Below are 21535 nucleotides of genomic sequence, written 5' to 3' on the forward strand. Positions count from 1 at the left end.
GAGATGCAAACCCAATGAGCTGCCTGAAGAGGGCTGGTGGTGCCCCTGCTTTTCTTCTCTCCATCTCCACAGAAGGGTATAGAAGGGTTGTAGGATGTCCTTGAGAAGAGACAAAATCAGATGGAGCAAGTTACTTAAGAGGGCTTTTGTTAAATTGCTAATTCGGAAAGCACTAAGGAGCATGGTTGAGTCTAAGAGATGCAACAGTGGTGGGAGAAGAGTTTCCTATCTGCCGAGTCTCTCATCTATATTCAATTACCAATTTTGCACTGAATTCAGGGCTTGTGGAAGCCAAATCAGATGATTTTGGTTGAGGATGGAGAGTGCAGATCTTTATTCTGGCCAGCAGAGGATGCCACAGTCTGTTGTTTACAGAACATTTACCATATTTTTTCAACTACATACTGGGTAGAATGACATGCAGGATAGAATGCTACAAGTATGAGTGGGTGCCATTATAGTCTACAGTACAAAGCATAGGAACTATCCTGGTGTTAAGCATACTTAGAAGAAAGCTCAATTAAAATCAGTGAGAGTTTCTGGTGAGTAAATGTGTTTTCGTCTGGACTGTAATAATAATAAAATAAAAACGTCTTAGACCATTTCTTTTGAAGGGAGAGAGCAAAATTCAGTTTAGAACAAAAGTAATTATTTCAGGTGAGAAGTATTTGAAGATTTCTGTATTCAGTGATAAAAGTATCCCTAAAAAAAGGCATAAACAAACAAACAAAAAACTGCCCTTGTTTCAGTTCGGCTTGTTTCACTGTGATTTGAATTTGTTTTGCATCAGTTAAATGGTCTGTTTCTGCATATTTAAAAATGAGATAAGCAACATGATACAACCTGAATTTGTATGTAATTCTAACTATGGTTCAGACTTACAATATAGTAAGGAGCAAGTTCACGTGCTCCCCATTTCCTCTTTTAGCACAACTACAAAGAAATTGGAAACTTGGACTTCAGTTACATGTTGAACAGCAATTTATGGTAAAGCCAAAAATGTTCTAATCTTAATTATGGTTTGTTGAAACAAATCAACTTCATATACAGCTTGAGTGTCCCTTATCCAAAATACTTGGGGGAGAAGTGTTTTGGATTTTTCCAGATTTCAGAATGTTTACATATACTTAATGAGGTATCTTGGAGATGGGACCCACCCTAAATACAAAATGCATTTATGTTTTATATACACCTTATATACTTAGCCTGAAGGTATTTTTAAATAATTTTGTGCACGAAACAAAGTTTGTGTACACTGAGCTCTTTGAAGTCCTTGAAAACAACAAAATACGATTTTCATGGTGAGGCCTTTAGCCTCAGTTCATTCCAAATCACAGGTAAAGTGCCAATATAATTTCAGATTTTTGTGTGCTTGTAAAATGTATTACAAGTGCTGTATCAGTGCAGGCAGTGCAGAAAGCAAAGGTGTCACTATCTAAGCCACCCATGTAGACAATTTTGGAATTTGGAGTAGTTTGGATTTTGGAATTATGGATAAGGGATACTTACTATAGCTTGGAATTTTGTTTCATATAACCAGGATGATAGACAAGATAGGCTTTGATCTGATCCAGTAAGACTTTGGTAGTTTGTTTCTCTTCTTTTCCTTATCCCATATTACCACCATATAGCATCCTCATTCAAACTATTGCATTTTTACTGTACTAAACCTTTTCTTTGTTGGTGAGGCACTCCTGAAATGAACGTTTAGTAGATGTGGTAGTATTTGATTTGATTCAGATTTTTTTCAGTTTTAATGCCATATCATTTAGCTGAGTTGCTAGTTTTTCAGCACAGCATACATTTGTCTGTAAGACTGAGGATATATTATGCAGTATCCTTAGCCCACAAAGAGGTTTACTGAAATAGACCTCTGTACTGAACAGTGTTGAGGTAAACATGGTAAAGCTTTGTAGTCTTGGTCTTTCTGTAACTGATAATATTTTATTCTGTGTTTTTAAAATAGGAAAACTATGGTTTTGATAAGATAGAGGTGCGAGATAATGGCGATGGGATCAGGGCAGCTGATATCCCTGTCATGGCAATGAAACACTACACCTCAAAAATAAGCTCTTCTGAAGACCTTGAAAGCTTGATAACATATGGTTTTCGTGGTGAAGCTTTGGCCTCAATTTGTTCCACATCAGAGGTAAAGGACCAATGTAATTTTTCTGTTGGTTGCAAAATGTGGTTGCAATATCAGTGCAGGTAATTCAGGGAAAATCATTCATTGTGACAGGTGTGACAGTAATTTAACATACACCATAGATTGATGGAAAGTAATCCCAGAAGTTACAGTGTGGCTTCCATAAGAGATATACTGTTAGTAATGCCTTTGCTCAACATCTAGTTCTCTGTTTGGCATGTTATGTATCCAGACTGTGGATTTAAAGCAGTTTGACACCACTTTAACTGCCATGACTCTATCCTAAGAATCCTGGGATTTGTAATTTGGTTAGCACCAGAGCTCTGTGACAGGCGAGGCTAAATAGCCCACCATAAATAGAACAAAAGAGGGTTACCTTGTGCTTCTACCATTCTCAGTGAGACTGAAAACTACAGGTGGGGTCATTCGTCTTCGGATCCTGAAGGGAATTTACACCATCATGCCTAGTTATCACAGCTGCAGCAGACTACTACGGAACAAAAGGTGCCTGACACTTGACATCATGCTTTTTATTGTTAGGTTCTGATCACAACAAAAACAGCAGATGAAGATTTTAGTACCCAGTATATTTTGGATAAAAGTGGTCACATAATTTCTCAGAAGCCATCTCATCTTGGACAAGGTATGGATTTACAACATTTATTTTGCTTCTGATTTACGAATACCAATCAAGGAGTATGTTATTGACTAACTGTCTCGGATGACATTTTAAAATGTAATAGATAACAAAAGTTGTGATTTTCAAAACACAGAAATGGGTCAATTTAGTTTTTAAAAATCAACACTGAGCCTTCAGTTTCTGTATTCTGAATGATAGATATAGTACAATCCTATTCATGTTAAGCACATATTTATCCCACTGTTTTTAGTAAAATTAGTCCTTACGTGTATTTGTATGCACAGGCTCATGTTCTCCTGTCTGAATGATGAGGGCCATTAATCCCAGACTGGGATTAGCTAGTTTGGATGCTGGTCTGGTGGTCCTGGTCTGATCCGAGTCCAAAGGGACCTTAATCTGGTCCAAAAAGACCATCTGTTTCGCACAATTTTTCCAGGAAACTTCACAGCAACATCTGGCAGACCAGCCAACCCCACATATCCATACCTACTGCCACTGTCAAATTTGTCCCAGAGGCCCCCACCACAGCCTCTGACATTGGAAGGGAGTGCCTGCCTGCCACATGGGTGTAGCCTGGTGCCCTGTTTCTGCCCTTATAGAAACATCAAGGGCCTTCAGGACAGACGCAACAGTGGTGACTGGTATAGAGACCACAGTGGCAGTGGGTCCCTGACGTGGTGGGTGGGCATGTAAACATCTGCCTGTCATCATGCTGGCCCAGAAACTGACCCAGATTGGACCCAGGGGCAGGATACCACAGCCCTGGCCCGTACTATCTGGCCTGTCCGCTCATGCCTCTAGAAATTTTTAAAACTGAGTTTTGTTGTAAGTAGTCATCTCCTGTTTTAAAAACAAACTTCTAGGAAATGCACATTTTGTTTTAAAGATAATTCCCTGTGAAACAGGGAGCACTTTACTCACACATTTTAAATGGAAAATGCTTCTTTTAATAGTCTGTGTTGTATTTTTGCTGCAGTAACGATAAGGTATGTGGCCTCTATAAGGTTCCAGATGTTCCCAATCTAATAGAATAAAGAAAATTACATTAACAAGATTTAGGTAAAATTTAGAAATGTGAAATTAAATTTTGGATGATACAGCATAACTGGATTCTCTGCTTACACATTGGATCCCAAACCCATGATGTCATGACATGGTGTTTAGGGTTTTGTTTTGTTTTTTTCTTTTCTTTTAGTGTTGTTTGCATTTAAGTAACACTTTCATAAAGTTCAGAAGAGGCTTAATTTCTTTTTCCTGTATAACTTTTTTCTTAAAATAGTTTGTACATCCAACACAAACAACTAAAGTGTTTGAGAGTGCGGGATCAAATTTTGGCATAGTGTTACTTCCCAAAGTTGCGATTAAAAGAATTTGAATTAAGCATATAAAGAAAATGGTAAAGAGTCACTTCTCATAACTGAATTTGGCTTTGGTACGTGACAAACACATTAAAGGGAAGAGGAAATGACACTGGAAAAGGCAAGGAACAATTTTGTGTTCTTGACCTTTCAGGCTGGTTTCAAGATAGAAGAAGAACCTTTGTGATCTTGCAGATTTTTAAAAAATGCAGTACTGTATTGGCATGATTCTGGAAGCTATGTCTGCACAAATGCAGGCATGCCTTGTCTTTATTATTTCATTAGTAACCTCTTTATTGTAATAACTAGTGAATCAAACCTTCATTTTCATTTTGAGAGAATTTAATATATGGTTTTGAGGTTTGGTTGGAGAATTTGGGTTTGGTGGTGCATTAACTGATGACTGACAGAGCAGTCCTAAAAGTGTATATATGTAAGTTGTACCACAGAAGATATGTGGAATGGGCATGGTGTGGTAATTAATTCAGGGGAGAAAGGGTGCTGTGAATTCAGGAGATCCAAGGCGCACTTACTCCCAGAATGCTCAGTTTGGGAATGGGGGAAACCCACATCCTAATAGATGCTAGTAGAGCTTTATGCTGCTTTACTGTGGCCCCTAGGACAGACGTGCACCTTCTGCTAGAGTTTCTTTCTGGCAGTGCAACAGACTTTCTGCCCAACCTGGCTGCCTTTGGTACAAGTTAATATTTCTTTTCAGAAGGTTCTTCAGTATTTCCTAGAAAATGACTCAATGGATTTAAAGATGGTTGCAAAGCTCAGTTACCTTCCAGAAGCTAGCAGTTGAATAACATCACAATTGAGAGAGAGAGAGAGAGAGAGAGAAACTAAATTAACATATGTTCACGTTTGGTTGGAGTTGCCCTCTTTTTTTTGGACAAAAAAGGGGGAATCAGCACATTTTAAAAAATTTGCTGTTATTTCCAGTTGAAAGTACTTTTATTTGAACCAAAAATATCAGGAAATGAACCTAAACTCTGAAGGAAAACAGCTTTTATTTATTTGCAGGAAGACCTAAGTTAATGGCACTGTGGGACAGTTTTCTGTCCTACTGAGATTCTGCTGAAGGAAACATTAAAAGGCATTTTTTGAGCAGAACGAGGTATGTGTGGGAGAAAGGGGCTTGTTTTAAAGAAGAATATCATTTACTGGAGTCCTTCAGAAATACAGTCTTTCCTTTTTTTCTTTTATCCATTTATTTTTAAAGAATTATAAGTAAACAACTATACAAAACATACCACAACAATAAAGCAAAATCAAACAATTCATCTCACAGCTTTGAATTGTGTTGCGGGTCCCCTTCTTGAGTTTTGTTCAATGTAAGTGGTCATTTTAAAGTCCACAGTCTTTCCTTTTTAAAATAGATCTGTATCTGCTCTATGGGCCACATGTGATCCACAGGATGCATGTTGCTGATCTCTGCAGTAGCTATTTTAAATATAAATAAATAAAAATAAATGAATCGATATTCTTCTACAGCTATAAATGGTAGAGCTTTTTAGCTGGTACAACATGTACTTCATAAAATATATTACCAGAGCAGTTAAATCTTAAGAATTTTCTTGTTAAATGTGATAGTGCCTGTTTCATTTTGCTTGTAAATATGTGATCACCCTGATCATAACCATTTGTGCAGTCAGATCTGTTTGCACTTCAAGTGTAAAGTCACTTATATAACATCCTGCAAATGCTGTGCCCCATCTCTTAACACCTTTCTTCTGTCACAGCAAGCGCAAGGATTAGTCTTTAAGTTGATTGCTGATTATGAAAATAAGTATACTTCAGATCCTCTTCATTTGAGTGTCTTTGTAGCCTTTCAATATAAAAAGTATTCCTTACTGTAAAATAATACAGTACTACATTAGGCTATAATCCTACACACAATTACCTATTGATCTGAGTAGGTTGCACAAGAGTGAACTGTTAGTGTCATTTTTAAAAGGGTTGTAGTTATCTTAGGGGTGAAACAGACTGACCCCGAGAAAGCTGGATTAGGGCCACGGCAATCGTGCGTCACAGCCCCAATCCAGCATTTTGCTGGCTCAAAAAGAAGTGGCAAAATGCCACTCCTTTTTGAGCCAGCAAAAATCTGACTTTTTCCATGCTGCTGCAGCTTTATGTCGCTCCAGCAGCATGCCGTGTCTAAATGCTGTGCCACTGGAGCACCCTAAAGCCGGCTGCCATGCTGACAGCATGAAGTCAGCTTCCAGACATTTTGGGAGCATGCATTGTATGTACACCATGCATTTAAGTCAGCTGGAAGCCAGCTTTTCATGCCGGTCTGTACCCGGCCTGAGTCTGTCATACTAAATCCATTAATAAAGTTCCCTTTTCTGATACCAGCAATAGTTTTATTAACAAATTTATTTATCAGCAACCGAATATAATTGTCATGATTGTCTGTCTTGTATGTTTCTCTGTTTTTCCTGTCTACAATCCTACTCCAATTATGCTTTCTCTCTATTACGAAATCCTGACTAGCACTCTATAGACCTGATGATGTGGGCTATAGTATGCAATAAGTCATTCTATAATAAAAAATATTGATCTTTAAGTGCCATTTAACACTTGTTTTTATTGTTAATACATGTAATGCTGAGTCTTGCAGTTTTTATACATTCAGTTCTTAGCTGTTTCTATTATATTTGGCTTTGCCATGGATTTCTGATGTCAACTTACATTCATCTTTTAGTTAGCTAACAAAAAATAGAGAGCTTAGATTTTAGGATGTGTGAGGTTAAATGCAACAAGGCTTTCCAGCTTTGCATACAGAACTTGCTCTTGCACATTGGGGAGAGGGGGGGCTTGAATAGCGAGGCAGCAATTTGCAAAAATTGAGTGCTTTGACTTTATATGACACAAAATATCTTTCAGTCAAATCAGGACATTTTTAGATTTCCAGTCAGATTGGTCACTATTTTGCATTTCCTTGTAGCGTAGCCAGTTGGGTTAATGTCTCCATTTTTATCTCCTAAGCTTCATGAGTTGGAAGGAGTACTATAATGAGAGAAAGATGGTGCACTAGAAAGATTTTTGTTTTCTGTTACTTCTTCATGTATTATAAAACATTTAATCTAGTAAAACTTAGGTTAGCTAAGTAGCCTCACCAGGTTGTCAACAGTACTATTGCTTGCTGTTAATAGCAAAGCTGTGAGTAGAATATATATACAAGGTTAAAAGGGCAATCCTATACATGCATCTCTGGAAGAAAATTCCATTGAAGTCAGTGGGATTTACTTCTAATTAGGTTTGTATTGTAAAACTTGATAAAGTAATTTAATTTTGTCTATAATTATATTCAAAGACCAGTGCACACAGTGGTCTAAGATTCAGTTAAGCTTTTACAATTAAATGTTCATTTTTACATTGTGTATGCTCTTCTCAGATGCATGCTCAGCTCAAATACAATTATAGGCACCACTTCAGGAGAATAGCTTATACTGGCAAAAGCAAAAGCACTCAGTATTTTGTGCACAGTTAACCTTATTCTCTGGTTTTCCTCCTTCCATTTCTTGTAGGTACAACTGTAATAGTTCTGAAGTTGTTCAAGAATTTGCCTGTAAGAAAGCAGTTTTATTCAACAGATAAGAAATGCAAGGAAGAACTCAAAAAAATTCAAAAACTTCTGATGGCATATGGCATTATAAAACCAGAACTAAGGATCGTGTTTACACACAACAAGGTAACAAACACCTTGACTTCAAAATTACTAAAATGGCATTAATAGTTAAACCAGAGTTGTCATACGTAAAGTCTTATTTATGTGATTCATCCAAAGAAAGTTACACTAAAGTCCTCTTAAAATTAGTTGCTGTGAACTTACACTGATTTCAATGAGATTTTAGCATTAAAAGTTTTCACTTGTTACAGCACTTCTGTGAATTCGGGATAATTGTATCTATGGATGGGCTGAATAATACAGGTGTATATTATTAACAGCAACAAGAAGAAAAGGGAAAGGTCATGATGTAAGATACAAAGAACAAAAATAAAAAAATTATAGCTAATGTGAAAATTCTTGGGTAGGATGTAATGAAATACAGTCTCCCCTCTATGGGGGGGATCCATTCCTATAGTTACTGCGGATAAGTGGAAACAGTGGTTAACAAACACTATATTTCCAGTAGAAGTTGATTGTAGAATCGCTTTGGAGGACCTCTCAATACCCAGAGAGACTTTTTTTTCTGGACATGGGCAAATCACACCACAGTTACAGTTTTTGCAGTTACAGGAGTTGGACTGTATAGTGATAAAATGAAATTAAAATAATATCTACAAACAGTACAAAAAATTAAGAATGTCAAAAATACATATTATATAGCAGAAGATAAACATACATAAAGCATAAGCTGTACCAAAAAGAACTGAATTTTTTTTTTTTTTTTGTGGTGGTATATACAGTACTGGTAGTATTCTGTGCGTATTGACTTTTTGGTATAGATTATATTTTTATATGCTTATCTTCATGGTGTGTGTTTAGTATAATTAACATTAAGAGGCAGTTTAACTCATAGAGAGGATAATAGTGTTTTCCTGTTAACTAATTAGAATTGTTACCTTTCCTATTCTTTTAAATATTCCAAGCTGTGTTTTTTCCCCCCTGTATTTGTACTCTTCCCTGTGCATCTCTAACAAATAGGGTTCCTGTGTATTCTTGAAAGGCTTACTTTTGCCCCTTGAATAGAGTGTGGATTAGATTAGGCATTTTATGTGCAAATTGAGGATTCACACTTGCAAAGTTTTGCTTGAGGTGGGGGTTGGGAGATTATAGTAAAGCCTCAGGTTCCCCTTAACTGCTAAAAAACACTCCAATATTGAAAAGATAACATTTTCCCACTTTGTGATCCAATGGACAGAAGACTTAGTAATGTTTGCAATACTCAACACAGTAATATGTTGACACAATTTACAAATGCACTTATTGTCAGATATTGGTCTACTTTTGTTGAAATTTATGTGTAATGATTTTTCTTTTTGAAAAATCTCCTTACACTTTATTGCTATAATGCTAGAACATTACGATGTGTAACGGAGAACCTTACAGTGTATTTTTACTTTGCAAAAAAAAAACTGAGTGAAATTTTTAATTAAAAATTAATTACTTAATAAAAATGATTTTCAGTATAAGATTGCTGCACCTTTCTTTCTATGTGCAGATAAAGTATGAAACAGTAAGGGCCTTAATGCACAGTACCTCATTCATTTTGCTTAATTGGATGGCAAGTTACAAGTTCTGTTCTTGTCTTATTATTTGGTTCTTCAAATGGTAACTATGCTAGATTTTCTCCCCCCACTACTGCCTGTGTATAGTCCAGAGTAGGCATCCATAAGCTAAACAAATGACACCATTAGAAACTATTTTTAAATGTTTGTATTGTATATTGCTTTATATTTTAGTCCTTGAAGCATAATGTTCTTATTGTTTGAATTGCATAGAACTAATTTTACACTGCAGTATTATCCTACTCATCTATGGAGAACCAAAGTGATCTTACAGTTGAATAGAAATAACTTGGAGTGTGTGCATAAAATGGCCGGTTGTGAAAATGTCAATTTTGTCATTTACACGGATGTCTTTTGCTGTTTTTTGCAACTAGTATGATTTTATTGACTGCATAGTGTTGTGATACCAATTAATTCATTATGTGAAAGAGATAGCCCATGAGAGTTTTCCCTGAAGGACAAACAAGTAGCTATTAGGGTTGTGGGAGAAGGGGCAGGATCAGAAAAGTATATGTTATTTGCACAAATAGACAGCACTGTGGGAATCTGTTTCTGTCCACTGACACTATTTTCAGCTGAAGATAAACCAGGGGATATTAAATATAGTCTAAGCCTTCTGCTGTTTATTCAAAATTTCATGTTCCTTGGAAATCAGAGGTGCAGCAGAAACTGTCTATAACTTGTCTGTGTTGCTATGTTTCTAATTACTGGAAGTCTTGAAAGTAAGATAAGAATAAGAAAGTTCATTGATTGTTGCAAGCAACAATTTAAAGAAAAGGTAACTGAGTCTGAGGAAAAGACAAGCATTTGAATTTAGATCTACATGCAGATAAATTCAAAAGTCACTGCACAAAACCTGTTAATCTGCATCTTTTTGACAGGCTTTATGACGGCATAATTTTTGAGACTTCTCAACACAAGAGGTCGCTCATTAGCCATAGCATAACAGAAAGCAATCAGCCTCAATCAGCTTGATTTCTGCTGCTCCAGAAACTAGCTCATGGAGCAGTGGATGGAACCTGCAGGAAAAGAGATTCTACTTCAACATTAGGAGGAACTTCCTGACAGCAAGAACTGTTCAACAGTGGAACACACTCCCTGGGAGATTGTGGTGGAGTCTCCTTCTTTGGAGGTCTTTAAACAGAGGCTGGATGGCCATGTGTTAAGATTGCTTTAATTGTGAGTTCCTTTATGGCAGAGGGTTCATTTGCTACCATGTTGGTTCTCAAAACCTGTGTAGTGTTCCTTTAGTTTTAATACTCCTGAATTGCTGGATTAGGGTGTGTTCTCATATTACTAAATCAGTGCACACACCATACAGTTTACCAGCAGGTTGGAAGCCAACCATGCCTTCATGTGAGGTGATCTTATAATTCTCTCTGTCCAAGGTTCAGGCATGAATGCCATTGATTATGTAGCCAGCTGACTAAACATTTCCTGCACATAATTGGTAGTGAGGTCAAAGCACAAACCTGAAGACCTTGAATTGTACCTTATGAGTGAGACATCACATTCTTTTGGGCCATGTCCTTGAATGCTGTGCAGCAATACTGGTGTCAGATTGAGCAGAAGTGGTAGATCAGCAAGTATTGTTTAAAGTTGTTTAATGGTCATGTCCAGAAACATACAGAATCTAAAATTTCAGTTTTTCCATATTCAGCTTAGAAAGTCCAAGTGCCATCAAAGAAAGGTAAAAAAGGAAATTGAGATGAGAGATCTTGCTTTCTTTTGCTTTCTTTCCACTCCCCTCAACCTGCATTCCAGGAAAGTAAGAAAAATGATGAAAAGGAATGAAATCATAATTAATTTTTAAGTAAAGTATTTTCTACCAATTATTTGGGAAAGAAAAAAAAATTGGGGGAATTTTGTGCCAGAGGTGTTTCTTGCTGTGGTGTTCAGGTTACAATTTATTTTTAAAAACAGAAAAAAACCTTGACCTCATTCTGGGCCATACAGGGAACAAGAGCAGGGGCCACAGCTCCAGTTTCCTAAGAGCTTGCCTGTCCAGATGGAGTACAATATGTGCCTCTGTTTAAATGGCATGAAAAAGAATTAAAGCTGGAATGGCATGTGATAGAAAAAGGAGGTAAGGATATGTATTGCCTGTTCAAGTTTGAGGCAGTTAGTTAAAAAAAAAGCTGCCAAAAGCAATTAAATTGCCTTTTGTTCTTTAGAAACACATAGCACTTCATAGTTTCATATTGGGAGGGGGGGGTGTTATTTCTTGACTTAGTGAATGAAAACTGTCTTTTTAGTAGATTTCCCACCAACTGTTATTACTAGATTCCACTCTAAATTTGTTTTCCTAATCAAACATAAACATACATTTAGATATGTATTTGAGGTTTTTCTATTACTTGTAATGTTTTGATTTGCATTAGCAATAAATAATGGCTTAGTTACCAGATCACTCTTGATAGACTATTGCTATTTTGACAACTTGGATTAGCTTGTGTGTCATCTTTTTATGAAGGTTTATCCTGCCAAGACGTTCTTTGAATACTGATAATGTTGATCCTCCTGCCAGTATGGTTATGTTAGAAAGAGGTATTTTTCCTCTTTCGTCACCATGTTCCTTGAAAGCAGATTGAATAATGAGTTGATTGAATGGAAATAATTTACGACAGTATTTGTTCAGTTTATTTAAAGTTATGATCTGTGGGTCAGAGAAAGTAGGGAGTACTAGGTGTTTATATCTTGCCTTTTAAAGAATGTCAAAAGTTTTTAGCCTACCACATTTTGGCCACCTGGAAACCTAAGCTAATTTTTACCCTGTAAAGGAAACTCCTCCTTGGAATCTGAGCTCCGTCACTGGTGCTCTATAAACGCAGCTTCAAATTCTTTGCTATTTTAAAATCTTCAATATCCCTGGGGAAACATTTATGTACATCTAGATCTGCTGTTTGCAGAATTCCAAAATCTGCTGATAGAAAAGCTATATATAGTGCACATAACACAAGCGCTAATTAATAATTCTGTTCCAGCTATTTGTATCACTTTAGAAATAGTACTGTAGATAACTGAGATGGCTAGATTGTGCCACTACCTAAGAAGTGCTAGCAGTCTCAGAGGCAACCTCAGAGTGATAATGAGCTGTCATCTGTCCCTATCCACTCTTATACAGCAATAAAGCACCATCTGGAAAAGAAATGAACCATTAGGAGGCTGGAGGGCACAAAATATGTTGCCAGCTTTTTGCTTCTATTACTTGAGAATAAAGTGTTTATTCACTTTATTTATGCATTTTACTGTGTATTACTGGGTTAGAGCATTCTTATTTTAACAATATGGTAGGTGGACTCAAGATTTGTGTAGTAAATTATGATCATTGGGTTTTGTCATTGGGTAACATTGCGCAAGAAGGGACTTCCCTTTCCTCTCCCCACCTTTGCTCTCAAGTTCAGTTTGGGAGAGACCCTCCCGTCTACTGGAACAGATTTTGGATGATGTGTAGAAAGGAAGGGTGTAAGGAGAATGCAAAATCTATCATTTGCAGGACTGACATCACTGAATTTAATCTGCTATCAACAGGATCATGGGTAATTTAGTCTGATGAGATAATGGGCATCAAAAAAAACATTGATCAGCAAAGACAGGGCAATCTGGTCTAGCATATTTACCCCTGTACTCTATAGTGGCATCAACATAGGTGTTGGAAACAATAGAAAAGGAAAATGAGCAAGTAAAGAAAGGGAGTGAAGCACCTAAAGGAAATATGTTGGCAGCAGTATCTCTTAAAGTTGAAACTGATTAAACTTAAGCTGGGAACAGATGGAGGGGAAAAACTGGTTTACTCTCAGTGTTTCCTGATTCACAGGGGAAACCTGCTGACTGCACCGCCTGCTCCCACAACAGGCCAACAACTGACACACAGTTCACACTCGTCCCATTTAATGCTAAAACTGCACCACACCATTATTATTTTTCTGTTCTTCCCCAAATGTATGCTCACAAGCACATGGACACACTGCCATCAGCTGCCATGTGCCTCCCTCATTCTGTCCAGCCACCAGCCCATTGGACTGGCTGCTAGATTTCATGATCAGTCAGCTGACCATACAGCACATTGGTATGGCCAGTGTCACATTCATACAGTACAGTTGTGGAGCCCCCCCCTCCATACATACTCTCTTTCTCCCCATTCTCCCCATGGCCCCTTGTTGGACCAGACAGTTTGTTAATGTTTTTATTAAATTCTTTGTATTGATGGTACTGTATTATCCTCATTTTACTTTGTGCACTTGTGCGATTGCAGGTGGCTTAAAAAAATTTATGACTACTAATGGCACCTGCTGCTCATCTGGCCTGCTGATAGCTTCTGATAGCCACCCGATCCTTCCCCTGTTTCTGCAGTCCACACCTTGGTGTGATAATTCACACTTTCTATCTTGGAACAGAGCAAACTGGTATAGTTTTTGTTCTGGTGTTTAGCCCTGGAGTGTGGCTTGATTCTCTTTTCCTCCTGTTTTGGCCTTGTGTGTTGTCTGCACAGGTAGTTTTCATACTGGGGCAAGGTAATTTCTTTTAGTCCCTGTGGAAGCCCCTTAATTGCCTTTTTCAGAATCAGACATTTAATCTGGCAGGATGAAGGCTGCGTGAGAGTTCTTATACGGTCTCCCTATTTGATACCAGGTTATTTTGAATGGAAACCATGTACTCTGGCACTCAGCTGTAACCCTCCTTCCCTCCGAATATGACAACAAGAAGATCGATAGTCTTGCAATAGAGTGAAAATTTCTGATACAGGATTGATAGTGAGAAGCTCGATGACTTCACCTCTATTTGTTGTCTGACTTGTCTGTCATAGAAAACAGGAGGAAGTGCTTCATCCTAAGACTAGTAGAGCAGAAACAAATAATGACTGGGTGTGAATAAGGATAGTAACATACTGCCTGTGGATCAGGAATGTGTTGGAATTAGTAGCAGCCCAGCCGCAGAATGAGAGCACAGTAGAAGAACAGTGTGAGCTCTCTGAGCTATATGCATGTGTAACTAGCCCTTCCTCTTCAGGATGTAGTATAACAGACACTGAATAGACAGCTTCAGCCTTGCACTGTTCTTCTGTATAGGTTCTCATTGGCGGTATTATAACTAGAAAATTTTGATTGATTAGAGTGTGAGAGAGGCCCAAAAACAGATGGGCAAAAAGAGCAGCTTCTGGATGCTTCAGAAGCATGGCGTGCAGATAACACATGCCTCTGATGCAGCCTGAGGTCGCTCTGAGGCCACCTCAGGTGGCTGGAAACCACTGGCAAAAGGAGTGGCAAAAAAACTGCTCCTTGACAACAGCTCATTTGGGACCACAATGGTGGCCTGCTTCAGAAGGTCCCAAGCCGATCTGGGGCTGATCATGCCTGGAATGGCCAGAGGCCATTCCAAACCACCCGTCTGTTTCGCCCCAGAGAGATGGATACCTATCACCAGGAAACAACTTGAGATCACTGAGATCTCAAGTGATCTTACTGTCTCTCAGCTATTAAATATTTGATGCAACAGTATTCCCACCCAAACAGGTTGAATGCAAAATATTCATCTAAAAATGTTCTATATCCTAGTATCAGTTTCTTAAGTCATCTAGTTTTTCATCCAACATATTTTTCAAAAAATAGATTAGCACTTATAGTAGAAATGTTCTATCAGCTGTTTGCTTATGCAAAGTGCTCTTTGTAATACTTGTTGAAACGTTAGAATTCTGGTCTTATAGGACATATTCACACATTACAAAGAATATGTAGACTTGAGTATCTCAAGTGTTTTGAAATGATGTAAAAGGGAGCAGATGCCAATTGAAGATAATGCTTCAAGGATCCAGTAAAATAAGGGCCACTCATGCTAATAGTTTAGTCTAAAATCATGTTGCTATACTACACTGGTGCAGGTACACTGGAGGAAACAGTGGCAGCAAGAAGAAAAGGACCACAGGCATAGCATAGTGCCTGTGAAAGAGGTCAGGTACTGGAGAAATAAAGTGCTCAGAGCTGACACATTTTGTCTGCTTTTGTTGTCACCACAGTTTGAACCTGGAAAAAGTCACTGTATCTGGAATCCTGGCACATTGCACCTTAAATCATCTGGCCTTAATGTTTAAGTGAGCACATGGATCTTTGTTAGTGTTTCTTCTTAAATCAAATGTTTAGACCTCTTTATTAAAAATATCAATTGAAACATTGCTAAGATTTCTGTGAGAGACACTGCTAGAATTGGCCAGCAACTGGAACTAGCTGTGTGGAGGCTCAGTGCTCCTACATTGCACTGTGATGCACTCCAGATTTTTGGCAATCTCTCAGTAGTTGGCTCCTCTGCCAAAGGACTCTCTGTCACCTGCTTCCCCAGAATACCTCCCCTATGAGAGGAGGGGTTCAGATGAGCAAGGAGAAATCTGAGCATGATAATGTTGACAGAAACTGCTGTTCAGGCTAGCAATGGGAAAATGTAATAAAAACATAGATAATTCTTAACTGCAGGGCAGATATATGCAAGAGATGATTGTCATGAAATTAGAGGAAGAATAAAACGTGAATTTACTGATTGGTAGTATATTGGGAAGTGATTTATTATAGAAGTATCATGCTGATTAAACAACAAATAATTTTTAAAAGCTGCCACTGCTTATTAAGGATACAGAATTGGTCTTCTATGGAATTTATAAGTACTTTGCCGTATGTCTGTAGAATGAAGCAACTCCTCATGATAGTATTATTTTTCATCAGGCATTAGCTTTCCATACTACACATGGCCTCATCAGCTTCTAACTTTTAAACACAAGGTTCTAAAGTTAGATCCTTTAAAACAAGTGTGGCCATCTGGCTGTCTGTGGGCCAGATCAGGCCCCTGAAGCAATCTATCTTGGGTAGAAGTGATGGTTTCTTACATGCAGAAAGTGTGTGAGATAGTTTTCTACTGGAACTCATCTCAAGATGAGAATTTTGTACTTGTATTGTTGTCCAAGAAGTAGTATTTAAGCCAGAAAAAAGCACTAGCTCAATGGCTATCATAGTACTTAATTCAAAACAAAGAATGTTATGATATGTGTGAGCAGTGTGTAAGTGCACCAAGCCCAGGTACTGGTCTCTTAGCATATGAAGGCAAACCCGGCTCAAAGCCACAGTTAACTATAATTTGGAATTACAGTTAATTGTTTCCAGACAAGCTAGCCGCATAAACCAGCTTTAAATGGTTTTTGGATATATTGGTTTATTATTAAATGCAGTTGGCCCTCTGTATCCACAGATTCTTTATCTATGGATTCAAATATCCCCAGTTTGAAAATATTGCTCCAAAAATATAAATTCCAAAAAGCAAACCTTGATTTTACCATTTTACTGTACCACTGTATTTAATGGGACTTGAACATCGACCGGATTTGGTATCCCTGGGGTGTCCTGGAACCAAACCCCAACTGATACCAGGGGCCACTGTAAGTATTTTTTGGTCTTCTGTCAATTCATGCACTGGTTAAAGTTCTATGTGAAAATTAAAATGCCCCTTAGGAATAAGGGGAAAAAGTTGATCATACACCATAAAACAAATTCATTAGGAGATTATACATGCATGAGTTATATTTCAAAGTTGATTAACTGGCATACCTTCTGATAATGAGTTTGGAGTCTTTAATACAGAAAGGCAGAGGAGATTGCTATAAAATGATCACAGCTTTTTAGAGGTGAATAGCTATGAGATGTAATGAGGGAATTCACTTCTGGATTTAAAGGTGGAGGTGGGGGAGATTAGACATATTATGTTGTTTTAATGTTTGACGTTTATAACAAAGTGCCACTTATAAAAATGTTATTTGAAAAGGAAAAAAAAATTGATGAAGCTTTATCATTCTGACTATTCCCAGTTCTTGAAGTTCCTGCTGCCATATTTTAGCTTTGCATCAAACCAGTGACAATCCTAAGAAAACTGACTAATTTGAATAGCATATATTTTGTCAAAATCAATATAAAGACTCATAGTTTTTAATTCATGTCATACTTTTCAATGAAACAGAGAAGAGGCAAGATATATTTGGTCAGCTCTGGCAAAACCTAAGATGGTCTGTATGTAATACTATATTTTGATAGGATACTTTTGCAGTGTCATCATACTGCCTAGAGTCAGATTCATTCTTGGCTTATCATCAGCCCCAGGTTTATATGACCTAGAAAATATATGGGGGTGTGTGAGTGCATTTATAGCTCCATTTCAGAGTATAATCAAGGTTATAAATCAAGTGGTGCAGGAAGCCTGTTGGGACATCTAGTCATTCTCAGAAGTAGAGAAATGCAAAAGTGCCATTCTAAGCATACTTAAAATTTCGAATATCATTTTTAAAAGTAGTATATAACTGTTGCCTGATGTTTTTGAAGGTGATTTGTTAACAATGTTCATTATTTGTAAAGATGCTACATCGGAGGCTTTTTACTACTTTAGTTTTTGAATATACATACATACATACATACATAATATCCCATTACCACACAAGCAGCATTTTAGGAATAAACTTTACGGTACTCGTTGCTTAGTTTTTAAAGCTACGTTACCAATCTTATTTTAGTTTTTTTAAAAACTACATAATTGACTTCCTACAGGTAACATCATTATTTAGAACATGTTACTTTCATGCTGTCATTTTATTAAATAGTCAGTTTAGAATTGTAAATCCCGATTGGAAATTTTACCAATCTCAACCAAAAAAATAAACTAAAAATGAAAAGATGAGCTGCCACTGCTTTTACAATCTTTGCATTTAGAAAGTTCTCATGTTCCAGAGCTCACTTAAAACTGTTTCTTTAGTGAAGTGATCTTTTAAGAGCTATGTGTATCAACCATTCAGGAGGTCAGGCAGTGTAATAACATCCTTGCATTAATCAGCAACTAAGATTTATCTCTGTGGCATCACACTGATTGAACCTAAAATAAGCACTGTGATGTTTATAGGAGTCATATCCAAAGCATCTTAGCTTAGATGTAATCATTTGGTTTAAACATTAGCATTTTATTGAATCTGCACCCCAATCCATGAATCTGTTTATGCCAGAGGATTTCAGCTGATAAATTCTCTTGGTTTCTTTCATTTTTAAAAGATGACAGGACTTCATGATCTCAAGAGATACTTTTTTCTAGGATAATTTATAATATTGCACCAGATTTCCTTTTGTAAAAAAATGTGCATAGGTTGTTTATGATTTTTGAAAAGGAAAAGATACCTAACATAAAAAAGTTAAGTTATGTAATAATGGTGATGGTGATGATGATGTTCTCTTGTCCCAATCCAGTAAGGGTTTTGCACATGAAGAAAAATTACCGTATTCTGCAGACTCAAACTGACACAAGATCTCATTGCATAGGAGGAAAATGGGAGTTCTAGTTGATCGTTCATATATATGTTTGATGATGCTGCATGAGGAAAACTGAATGACTTCTTTGGAAAAGGAAACAGACTCATTAGACTATGTTAATATGGTTACTAGTTTTGTACAACTCCACACCCTGCCCTACATTGGCTGCTGAACATGAAGTGGCCCTGGATGCCTTTCCTGAATAGTGTGAATTACCAATGTGCATTATATGTATTGATACAAATAATGCTGTTGCAGCTAATAACCGTGTTGCTGCCAGTGAAACATACCTACATTATGTTGACAGTTGCACAACCATATATCTTGATTGGAGCCATTTTGTTTTGTTTTTATCACTGCAGCCATAGGTTAATTGAGTACTTTGGTAAAGCTGCCTTATTTGAACTTCAGCAAGTTTATACAAAGTCTGCCATATGTAAAAACTTTAATTTTTGCTCCCCCATCATATGAGTTTTATAAGCAATGCCAATAAAATTGACATCAGTGCATTTGGCACATAATTTTAGCAAGATAAGAATTAATATTCTGTTCTGTTCTATCATTTATACTCTGCTCTTTCTCTAAACCTGGATTCTGAGTAGCTTACATGATAAAAAGAAATAGAAATAAATGCACATGTAGCTAAAAACAGATTAAAAGGTATGTAAATAGTATACTTTCTATATAGAATTTAAAACATTAAAATAATAAAATAGTATAGAAAAGTTCTTTTCTTGCAAAACTATCAGTTTCCAAAAAGGGTGCTGGAATAAAAAGGTCTTTACATGCCAAAGAAATGACAGCAACTTCTTCTCTGTTAGACTATAGAGAGAATGAACCATTACATGCAGACTGGACCAGATGTGGGTGAAAAAATTCTACCCCTGTTGACCATTACTTGAGTGCTATTCATTGGTAATAATATTGTAAAATACATACGAGTTGTCTGCATTTTCCCTTTGTAGTAAAGTAAATTTGTTTCGATTTGAACTTTAATATGTATTCTAGCTATGCAAACCACTGTAAGAAGTAGAGCTGAGAATCATTACTCCTTAGTTAACATTCCAAAACATATCACACTTTGCAGATTAATTTATATATACCATTATGTATTAGAAGGGTTGGCAAAGAGTAGCCTACTATGGACTCATCCAGTATCCCTCCACCCCCAGTAAAAATCAGGCCTCCAGAAATTGCATTTTCTCTATTTAAACATAATTTCCCGCACACCTGTTTGAGGTCATTAAAGACCTTAAAAAAAGACAAAGAAACCAGAAGTCACCAGTTAATTGCTTCCTGTTTCTCTTAAAAAGACAGGGATTTTAAGGCCCAAAGCAGGCCTGGAGGATGGGCAAAATTATATTTAAATGACAAGTTGTGGGGAATAGAATGTCAAGAGATACAGCTATTGAAAGTAAAAAGGTGGCCTCTAATTCTGAACCCTTGGAAGTTGACTGTCTCTGACATAGTGCCTTAAAATACTAGGAAACAGAATTCTTACTTCCTGACAGGGCCCAACCAGTACGTTTCTGAATGTCGTATTGTGCAGCCGTTACTCTGTTTCAAGGCATTCCCTCTCCCATTTTATCTACATCATTTGTCAAAAAGCATTGAACATGCCCCAGAAAAATTTGTTTAACATCTAGTTCATATCCCCTCCAGGCCAAGCCTTTAAGTGCATCACTAAAATTTATAGATCAAGAAGTTACTATCTGCTCTTGGAAGCTCTTGCAATTTTACATTGGCAGACCACTCAGTAGTTAAAAATAAAGTGCAAACCCTTGATCTGCAGGGCAGACAAATAAGCAGGTTGTACCTATTCATTCTGAGGGGTAAGCCAGTTGCTTCAGCTTAATTCAGTGTATACAAAAGAAAAGAAGAATGATAGATATGGACCACTGTATGCTGTACTGGGTATTTGATCACAAGAAAGCAATAAATGCATGTGGTGTCCAGGAACAGAATGTTAAAAACATTGAACAAGTGTGCTCTTAGATAGAAATATTTGTGGGCATATCATATGGAACTAAATTTAATGTCAAAAAATATGACACTGTGACATATTGTTTCAGGCAGTAATATGGCAAAAGACCAGGGTATTGAATCACAAAATGGCTTTCATGGCAGTAGTGGGAGCTGCTGTTATGGACAGCATGGTATCTTTTCAACACCATTGTGAAGATTCTGAGGTAAGTTTCTAATCATATATATGTTCCTTGCCATTCATTATTTCAGTGCTACAACAAATTTCTGCATTCTGAAATTTTAAAAACACAAATATAAAATTGAGGCCATATCTCTGCTGAGATTGCTGTTACATAAAATTTTCTTTTTTGCTACATGCAGTTTATTTCACTGACTAAAAACACATTGAAAATGCAGAAAATAATACTATTATTTAGATCTAGTGTACAATCATTTAAACTTCCTGCAACCATAAATGAATATATCATAGAATTCACAACAGAGTTTACTCATATCCTACCGTTTCACATAGTATATTTCTACAGTAATCATGTGATAGGGGAAGGTGTCATTTATTACTTCTAGGCTAAATTCCTAAACACTTTTTTTGGCAATAAGTTCCTTTGATATCAAAAAGGCTGCCTTTAAGTAATTGTATGTAAGACTGATATATGGGTATTTAATCAAAGAAAAACTTGTGAAAATGCTTAATTGCTGCACATAAACTGTTCTTTAGATGCTAACTGGATTGTGATAGACATACTATGTATTCTTCAAGATTTTTTTGTTATTTCCTTTGATGTAGTGTTTAAAAGAGATGTGTGGGCTCTGTGCCAGTCATTTCAGATGAATTCTGATACCC

At 36.9% G+C, this 21535-nt stretch overlaps 1 protein-coding gene across 10 annotated transcripts in view; it reads left to right on the forward strand.

The window, feature by feature from the left end:
* Positions 1-21535, forward strand: part of PMS1 (PMS1 homolog 1, mismatch repair system component) — a 43675-nt gene that overhangs the window by 6537 nt on the left and 15603 nt on the right. For 5 of the 10 annotated variants that reach the window (XR_006102556.1, XM_042455529.1, XM_042455567.1 and 2 more), the window contains exons 3-6: positions 1967-2149; positions 2687-2789; positions 7681-7844; positions 20781-20897. Coding sequence is in view for 8 of the 10 variants with exons in the window: in XM_042455529.1 (XP_042311463.1) it covers positions 1967-2149; positions 2687-2789; positions 7681-7844; positions 20781-20897 (567 nt within the window). In the remaining 2 variants the exon portion in view is untranslated. Of the gene's footprint in view, positions 1-1966; positions 2150-2686; positions 2790-5180; positions 5265-7680; positions 7845-10266; positions 10362-11308; positions 11472-16670; positions 16803-19529; positions 19624-20780; positions 20898-21535 lie in introns of those variants that run through there. The other 5 variants (XR_006102557.1, XM_042455579.1, XM_042455591.1 and 2 more) reach the window with 5 other exon arrangements.

The sequence above is a fragment of the Sceloporus undulatus genome, chromosome 1 (genome assembly GCF_019175285.1).
Source record: "Sceloporus undulatus isolate JIND9_A2432 ecotype Alabama chromosome 1, SceUnd_v1.1, whole genome shotgun sequence".
NCBI classification, from domain to species: Eukaryota; Metazoa; Chordata; class Lepidosauria; order Squamata; family Phrynosomatidae; genus Sceloporus; species Sceloporus undulatus.